At 39.5% G+C, this 9,828-nt stretch overlaps 1 protein-coding gene across 1 annotated transcript in view; it reads left to right on the top strand.

Annotated features, from left to right (window-relative positions):
- The window catches only part of LOC106534429 (galactose-specific lectin nattectin-like), a 3,830-nt gene extending 1,625 nt beyond the window's left edge, over nt 1-2,205 (top strand). The window contains exons 2-5 of the mRNA XM_014031055.1: nt 773-861; nt 1,642-1,776; nt 1,863-1,974; nt 2,123-2,205. Coding sequence (XP_013886509.1) covers nt 773-861; nt 1,642-1,776; nt 1,863-1,974; nt 2,123-2,187 — 401 coding nt within the window. The 3' untranslated portion in view covers nt 2,188-2,205. The remainder of the gene's footprint in view (nt 1-772; nt 862-1,641; nt 1,777-1,862; nt 1,975-2,122) is intronic.
- The last annotated feature ends 7,623 nt before the right edge of the window (nt 2,206-9,828 follow it).

A 9,828-nucleotide genomic window follows, 5' to 3' on the forward strand; every position in this document is an offset into this window, starting at 1 on the left:
GAATAAATATTTATTATTACTATTAATAAAAGATTTTGCAGCTAAATCCAAACTTTATTCATTACAAAAGGAAATTTCCTGAWTTCTAAAGGTTTTACAAGGAAACAAGTGAAAAACATCAAGAATTTAGAATAAATGAAAAAAATCGAAGCTAAATAGGTAAGAATTGGACATAGAAATGTAAATTAAAATGAACTAAACAGTAAAATAAGCTGTGTGCAGAAGTCTGATGAATTATCATTATTATATATTTTATTACTTTATCTGCATTTATGAGGCTGACAAATTTAAATATTTATTTTAATTKAAACATTTTATTTCCACACGTTGTTTTATTTTTAATAAAACAAGAGAGTTTTTACACTATTTTAAACATCTTCTGTGAAACTACAAATTCTTTGTTTTAATTTAGTAGTGTTTTGTTCTGGTTCTGCTAATAAAGGTTTATTCTACCAGAACCCAGACCGACTGAGAGCTCGAAGAAAACCTGAACGATTTATATAATAAAAATAAAAATATTGGTTGACAAGAAACATTACATCAAAACCAGAGGAGACTCAGGGACAGGTGAGAGTGGGTGGAGCYAGAGCTGAAGGACAACCTGACTGAGTGAAGTGAACTGATGACAGGAAGTAAAAACAACAAACAAATAACAGTAAAAAAAACACTTGAATCAAAACTTTACCAGGAACAAGTAAAACATGAATCCTGACTCAGAGTATCTGTTTTCTCCTCCTGGGTGAAGTTTTTCTGAATCGTTTCTGTTCCTCAGCTCAGTCCAGCTGTCCTTCTGGATGGACCCAGTCTGGGACTCGTTGCTTCCTCTTCATAAACTCTGACAGAGACTGGATCACTGCTGAGGTCAGCTGGGACCACTTTATGAAATTACTTAAACCTTCATGTGTTTATTTGTTGATGGATTAAAAAATCAGCTTAAAAAACAATGATTCCAGTAGAGAAATGATTAAATATTACATATATTTATTATTTGTATCTTATATTATTTTGAATTAAACTGTGATTCTTTAGTTTTTAATCTGGTATTTCTGAAAAGTCTTTAACCTGATTCAATGATCTGGCTCATCAGTCTACTGCTTTTCCAATTAGTCTTAATCTGATTCAGTGATCCGATTCATTTGAGTCTGCAGCTTTCCTAATGAGTCTTTAATCTGATTCAGTGACTTGACTCATTTGAGTCTGTAGCTTTCCCAATGAGTCTTTAATCTGATTCAGTGACTTGGCTCATTTGAGTCTGTAGCTTTCCTAATGAGTCTTTAATCTGATTCAGTGACTTGACTCATTTGAGTCTGTAGCTTTCCCAATGAGTCTTAATCTGATTCAGTGATCCGATTCATTTGAGTCTGCAGCTTTCCCAATGAGTCTTTAATCTGATTCAGTGAACTGACCTAGTCTTCAGCTTTTCCAAAGAGTCCTTTATCTGAGTCAAGGATCTGACTCAGTCTACAGCTTTTCCAATGAGTCTTTAACCTGATTCAGTGACTTGACTCATTTGAGTCTGTAGCTTTCCTAATGAGTCTTTAATCTGATTCGGTGAATTTCAGCTTTTCCAAAAAGTCTTTAATCTGATTCAATGATCTGACTCAACTGACTTTGCTCTTTGTTTGCTTTCTGTTCACTCAGCGTCACTGCATTGAATTGGGTGGAAACCTGGCCTCTTTCCACGACTACAACCAGCTGGTCTTCCTCCGTAACCTGGTGTACAGTGCAACACGATCCTACAGAAACACCTGGGTTGGAGGCACTGATGCAGTAAAGGTGAGCGCTGTAATACCTGAAAACAGACTTGTTTTGTCTCAGGGTTGGTGCAGGACTTAGACAAACTCTAACTGTTGTTCTTTCAGGACGGAGTGTGGTTCTGGTCCGATGGTTCGAAGTACGACTACAACAACTGGTACAGAGGAGAACCCAACAATGCTGGTGGACCAGAGAACTGTATGGAGATCAACTTTGGAGGTAAAAAAGATCAAGTTATACTCAAAGAGAAGCGAATATAATAGATTTAAATTAAGTTTATATTAAAGGGGTGTTTGTGTCTCGTTCTTTTAACATCTAAATCTCCAAAACAAAGAGTATTTTCCATCAGAAACCTCTGACTTTACAGGAATTTCAACCAACGATGAAAGATGTACCAGCAGCCGTCCTTACATCTGCTCCAGAAAACGCTAACCCTCTACTTCCTGTCCTGAAACCTCTGACGTGATGTCACTTCCTCTGAGACGTCAAGTCTCGATGACGCCTCTGATAGGACAGTTAATGTCTCAAATATTTAAATAAATTCCTCTCAGCAATCTGAAGTGTTTGACATTTATTTTTAAATCCTTTCTCTGTGGTTTTTAAACTGTTTTAACTCCTTTAGATCATTTTAGATTAAAACATCCAARTGTTTTAAAATAACTCTGAGACTTCACTTCAACTCTGAGTTGTTACAAGAAGTTTAATAATAACAAAAAATAATCATAATAATCTAAATGCTCAGTTAAAGTCTGAGTTCTTTCAGTAATAAAATCAAAAAGTTTTTTGTCTCTGTTTAACTTCAGCAAAGTAAAAATAAAGGACTGATTACAATTTCAAAATAAAATTCACAAAACTCTCTTATTTATTTACATCCACACCTGTTCCCACAGAAAACACCTGAAATAAGTTAAAAACAATATTTCTGAAGAGTTGACAGAGTTCATTAGTTACAGCAGGTTGATGGTTCAACATCAGAGCACTTGACCTGACCGGTCAGCAGGGGGCGCTGCTCAGCTTCTGTTGCCTTGGTGATCCATCCTGAAGTTACCTGCTGACCCTCACATTCATCCTTTTAAACTTTTAACATTTAAACTTTGTTCCTCAGAGCTTCAAGATGTTTTAGGAAATAAAAAAAGGTATTTTTTTCTGATCATCTGATGAAGCCTCAACAATTTTCATTAAAACTCAAAGTGAGTTTTGTTAAAGAGGAGGAGCTGTTTTAACAGGAAATAATTTGTTGTGAAACCTAAAATAAGAACAAAAGAAGGTGCAGTAGGAAACCACCAGAGTCAACATGATCGTCCCTCTGATCGTCTTCTTCTTCCTCTGTGAGTACATTTAGTTTTATTTCTTTAACTTTCAGCTCTTGGCTCAGATTAAAGGATAATTGTGTCTTTAAACAGAAAGCTGATCAAATCCCAGAATAAGGTTGATGAAGATGAGTTTGTTGATGTGTTTCTACTTCCTGTTAAAGTCTGTCTGAGCCTCTCTCTGGCTCGGAGCCTTTCAGAAGCCGGACCTTTGTCATTTCTCTGTCAGACACTTTCCATCATGGTGACATGTGCTGATGCTGCTAACATGCTTCACTTTCTGACTGAAGGTCAGGATTTTACTGACATCTGAACGTTCCTCTCAGAGTCTGTGTTCCTGAAGCTCAACATGTTGACAGATGTGAGGCATCAAGTGTAAAATAAAATGCTGAAATGGTTTCAAACACATTTTCATTATTTCGCTCACTGAGTGTCTAACATCATGTYGCTCATTGTTCTCACGTTTTGATCACTCTACTAAACGTTAAATTTAAATGATAAATGTTCTGTATAAAGGTGCTGTTGCTACTGGATACTGACATCATAGGTTTGTATTGTATTTCATTTATTGTGCAAATAAACAAACAAATGAAAAAAAACTAAAATTAAGGCTGAATTAAAGGCTGAACTCCATTCTGTAACAAYTAAACTTTAACATTTAGTTTCAACACTTAAGATTTAACTTTTACATTTAGATTTACATATATGGTAGCAGCCAGTCAAGCCTTACTGATGGTTAAGGTGTTTTTATGTTTCCAAACTTCAACCAACGTAAGAACTGCAGCAACAACAAAAAATAAATAAATAAATAAATAAACAAAAACATAAAAGAAAATTACAATGTTGTTCCTCCATTTCCAAAGTTTGGTAAAAGAACATTAACATCTCCTCTTTTTATTCGAACATCTTCTTTAAACACATATTTACGTTGTTCCTCCTCAGCTGGAGCTAAACTCTTTGCCTTTTATTGATCCTTGTTTTAATGTTGCACCATCAAGCTAACTACATTCATGTCCTTCAAAATAAAACACTTCCAGGTTTATAGGAAATTACATAAATAAAAGCACAAGGAAATAAGATTGCGAGACACCTAGAGGCGCGTCCACCACAAGCAAGTCCTTTTAGCGCAGCACGCAACAAAGCAGAAGGTGCGGTTGAGCGCTATCTGTGTATGCAGCGCGTCCAAAGCAGCCAACGCTTGAATTCAAATATCTGAACTTTTGCTGCTCAACGTGCCGTGTTAACCAATCAGAGAGACTCGGTTTTCCACATGACGGTTTCCTGATTGTTGCCCTCTAACCTGAAACAGATGAACAGGAGCTCTTTAGCTGAAATCGACCATCTACAGTTGGTGTTCTGGCTGGAGATATCAGCTCACAAATGGGTCAGTGGCTCGTTCAACTGACCGCAGTGTTAAACTGGGCTCGGGTCAATAAAATATTTTGTCAGCTCGCTGCTCCTGGAGTGGTGAAACTAACCGAACAGACCCCTCTAAATTATCTGGTGAATTAATATCTGGTGAGCGCAACGCTCGCTTGCTTTTTAGTAAATAAACCAAAGCCATTTTCTTTAATTTATCTTTATCTCATCCGCCGTTGAGACAGACTGGAAAAAACCAAGACGTTCCTCCCTCTTCAGGTGCGCGTCTATTCTGTGTCCCGGTCTGAACGTAGCACGTCCAACTTGAGGCATTGGGCACATTTTTGCTGCTCAAAACAGGTTTGGTGTGAACGTAGCATTAAGGAAAGAGGAGGAGCTGCGTCACTTTTTAACAGGAAACAATTTGTTTCAATCCTAAAATAAACAAGAAGAAGGTGCAGCAAGAAACCATCAGAGTCGACATGCACTCTCACACTGCTTGTACTGAGACTGAATGGCCCATAACAACGGACCCCACAATACTCTCATAGCACCCCCCACAGTTTAACTCAAGGAATCCGTTGAATGCCTTCTCCAAGTCTACAAAACACACGTAGACTGGATTAGCAAACTCTCATGACCCCTTGAGGACCCTAGTGAGGGTAAAGAGCAGGTCCAGTGTTCCACGTCCAGGACAGAACCTGCATTGTTCCTCCAGAATCTGAGGATTGACCATCGATCGGAATCCCTTCTCCAGCACCCCTGAAAAGACCTTACTGGGGAGGCTAWGGAGAGTGATGCCCCTGACAATGGAGCACCCCCCACCCCGTTTGAAGAGGGGGAGCCACCACCCAGTCTGTCAATCCAGTGGGACTGACCCTGATGTAAATATAATGTTGTAAAGGTATGTCAACCAGGACAGCCCCCCAACATCCAGAGCCTTGAGGAAATCAGGGCGGCTCTCAACCACCCCTGTAGCCCTGCCACCTTGGATGTTTTCAACTACCTCAGCAACCTCCGCCCCAGTTGTGAACAGAACAACCCTGAAGTCCTCACACTCTGCTTCCTCCATGGAAGACATGCCGGTGAGATCGAGAAGATCAGAAAAGTATTCTTTCCACCTCCCAGCGACATCACTGGTTGAGGTCAACATCACCCCCCCTTCAGGAAATAAAAATCCATCAACCAACCATCATAACAGAAAATTTGAAAATTCTGTGAGCAAAAACTGGACAGTCCTCTCAGAGACATGTACTGAACATTAGGGGTCGACCGATACATCGGCCGGCCGATATTTTTGGCCGATATTTGCGTTTTTTCCTTGTATCGGTATCGGCCGATACACTGTCCGTTCGGCCGACCCGTTCTTTGGGTCACACGAGCGCATGTGTCCGCCCCTTCCCCCGGGGAGAGCGCAGCAGCTAATGTTGTGAGACAGAGTGCTAACAACAACAAGGGTGAGTTATGAACTATAAATGTGCTTTAACTGTATAATTTAGCTGTTTCTACCCTCTGTGTTGGAATATGAAGGAAGAGAGAACAGCTGTGTTTAAGTTTCTTTTCCAGACGAGAGCGCTGCAACATGTTTCACTTTCACTTTCACACCACACTGTAATCAGCGTGTCTGTGTTGTTTTTCTTTTTAAAAATGATGGAGCTGCTCACATGAGGCATAGAAAAACACCTCTATTGTTCTCCCTGCTGGATTAAAATAAAAAAACTTTCTGTCTTTTCTCGCTGAACGTTTTAGCGAGCGCAGCCGTCCACCATCATGTGTACCAGACACTGCTCACATCACGTTTACTGGGACCGCAGTGGTGATGCTGGTTCTCTTCGGTGTACATTTCAAACTGTGATCTAAAGTTAACATCAGCTGGTTTAAATGCATTTTTTGCCTGGTGTTAAAAACGGGAGCAGCAGACTGAGGCAGAGATGCTGTGAGCGCTGTGTGTGTGAAGNCTTGAAACATCACTAGCCCTGAAGCTGCTGGTAGACATCGCGGTTGGAATTATCAAAGGTTTTTGACACCAGAGAGACACCGTAGCAACTCCTTTGCGTTTGGAAGTGGGGGGTGGGGGGAGGACCAGGGAGGATGATTCAACCACTCAACCACTAGATGTCGCTGAGAACAACAAATCCTACACACTGTGCCTTTAGGTTTAAACAAAATCTTAAGTTTTATGTTGGTTTGAAAAGTTCACACTTGGTTCATTTTCAAAAGTCTTAAAACTTGCCAAGGTTTTACTGTTTTTAACAGGTGCTGTTTTTTGCTGATTGAGACGGTTTTCACCAAATGTCTGAAACTCCCAGACTAATCATTTCTAAGTCCACCTGTTACTAACCCTTCAAGGTCACGCCCGATAGTGCCCTCTCTTCTCTTTCTCTCCTTAGTTACTACCAACAGGCGTGCCTCCCCAGTCAGTGTCCGTCTTCGTTCCAAGCGAAGAGGAGCTGAGTTTTTCCCCCTCAGGAAAAACCAGCATTGGTGATAAGATTTCAGCTCATTTTTCCAACGAGCGATCTTATCCCCCCAGTTCATGACACTGCCAGTTGTGGACCAAATTACCAGCAAACTCCAGAAAGTTTGTTCACAACTTCTATAGAGACCACGAGAAGCTGATATAGTCAATCACTTGAAGTCTGGCAGCCTGGCGGTTCCGGTGATTCTAAGCAGATCCCCAACAGGAAGCAGGTCAGCTTCCATCACGCTTAACCTGACTTGAAGTCTACAAAAGGTAAAGCTGAACTTGGTTGATTAAGAGAGTGTCTGGGTCCAGGCTGTGCTGAGCGAGACTTCCCAAACCCTCTGGCTCCTCACTTTGATAAGATAAAACTTCATTCCCTCCATAACAAACCTTTCCCTCCTTAAATTCTTAAATCTTTCCACTTACCCTGCCAAAACTTTAAGAACAAGTGCCTCAACGATGGTTTATTTCACATCTTAAGCCAAAATGTTGTTGTTCCTGATAAGGTTGTCAAAACAACGAGAAATAACACGTTTGCAAGTTAATTGTTATTGATTTCAACTTTTGTAAACATCTGATCATCCCTCAATGAGCTTGTATATAAGTAATTGTTTTTCTGTAAATAAATATCATTTATTTTAGATAAAACTTTATTGACTACGTCCCTCATTGGTTAATTCCTGATAATTGCACAGAAAAGGTATCATTATCTATATTAAAGAACTCTCAATTCCTCATAACTGAGTTATGAGAAGGTGTAGGACTATTGAGGTGAAATCATCCGGTTCGCTATGAGTGTTGATTCTGTCTAAATTGATTTTCTGGGAACCATCTGTTGTTTTTTTCCTCAGAGTGGCATCACTGGTTCTGCACTTCGTGGCTGGATACATTGTGATGGTGGTTCTGGCTTTTCTTGTCTCCAAGATCCGTTGTTCATCATCTTCGACATGATAAATTCCTTCCTGATTAATCACTGGGAGTTGTGGGTAGATGTTGTCACGTAAATACGGTGGAGGACAAGAAATTGGAGCAGTGTGAGAGAAAGGTTCATCCGCCTCTGTCCTCAGTTTTTCTGGAGGAGGTGATTTGACCTTGTTGTTACCTGCTGTTGGCTTCTGTGTAACTTGAAAGTCATCGTCACCCTTAAAAGCTTGCAGGCGTCTCTGTCCCTCATCATAAAACAGCTTCAAAATACCAAGTCCTACACAACATTTGTCTTTACGTTTTTGTCCGCGCCTACCTTGTTTCTGTTCTGCTTTATAAGCAGACACTAGGACTTGAATTGTTTCAATAACCCTTGGATTAAACGTTCCTTGTTCTGGCCATGGTTGGTCAATATCTGGCCATCGTTTCTGTAACTTTTTGGATAACTTTTTAATTCCTGTAATTAAGGGATGTTTTTGTTTAATGACATCTAACAGAGTAAGTCCGGGTGAAACCTTTAACTCTGTTTTAGGGATGTTATTTTATTATCTATATACAGTTCTCTGGCAACCACTGGGAACAAAAGGGGAAAAAATAGCTATACTTTGTACACTGTGCTAGAAACAAAAAAAATGAGAGACTTACTTGTCAAAAATCAATAGACAACAGGGCAACCCAGCAGCTGTCAGCCTTGAAAAATGCACAAGTCCGTTGCTAAATCTCAACCTTACAAAAATAAACAAATGCAGACACACTCAAACAAAACTCACACACAGTCAAGCAGAAAAATAAAGAGGAGAAAAAAATACAAGTGTACTCTAGAAGCAATATATATGTAAATTGTATATTTCCAAAGTATAAAGAAGTGATACTGTTCTCCACGGTTCATGTCATGTCAATATGTAGTGATTGTTACACCATGAATGGAGACATGGGCATGGTCCCCTCATAAATCAGTGTGTTTTCACCTTTATAGTGGGTTCATCAGACACACATAAATGTATCATTCACACCAATTTGTTCATCAAGATGAGTCAAATTTCATAACAGACATTCACTAGAATTGTGCTAAAATTTAAACCACTGTGCAGTCAAAATTCGACACACAATTCTTTTTAGAAGCAGTTATTGCTCTGCTTTTAAATACACAAATACACCCACCACTTCATCGTGAGACCACACACCGATATTTTGTGATATGCATTACTAATAAAGCACTTATTACTTATTCATTCATCTATCCATTTATTTATTTATTTATTTATACATTTATTTATGATGTATATATTTATTAATCAGTGCATTTCAGACAATCAACAGAGGCCCGCTCTGAACAGACACACATGCACCGTCTGCACACGGCAGCTCTTCCTTTTTTTTCTTTCTGTTCCAACCAAGAGTTGCAGCCGGACCATAAATAATAGCCACACGACCCCCACGCACACAGGGAGCCCTGCCTGACGCCCAACTTCAGGGCAGGCTGAACTCTATGAAGCAACCCAAAAAAGTAAAATATAAAAATAACAAAAAAAATAAAAATAAAAACTGCAGTCACATTCCACATGAACAGCCGAGTTGCAAAAAGTCCAAATTTGTCCTAGCTTCAACTTTATCTAAATTTCAACTGGGCTATAAATTAAATGCATACATTTTACTCTTGAGTGAATTACAGGTATTTTCCTATGGCCATTGAAATACCACGCGCTGGCTTGGCAAAAGTGGGACATTAAATCAAAGCCCTGCAAACCTCCCTGTTATGCATTCTCATCTTTCCGTATGCATCAACTTCATAAAAATAAACAAGAATAAACAGCTGTATTCTCACTTGACCCCAAATCTTCACCGGCAACTAAATCAGTGACTCATGTCATACAAATGCCTGCATACACACACCGAGAAAAGGCACAGCTGAGGTGAAGACAGTCAATAAATCACATTAGGAACACACACCCAGAACCCCGTTGTCTTTCCTCAGAGAGAAAACCCCTACTTAATGCAGACGAAACAACGGAATAC

This window comes from Austrofundulus limnaeus, unplaced genomic scaffold, assembly GCF_001266775.1.
Source record: "Austrofundulus limnaeus strain Quisiro unplaced genomic scaffold, Austrofundulus_limnaeus-1.0 Scaffold1171, whole genome shotgun sequence".
Taxonomy (NCBI): Eukaryota; Metazoa; Chordata; class Actinopteri; order Cyprinodontiformes; family Rivulidae; genus Austrofundulus; species Austrofundulus limnaeus.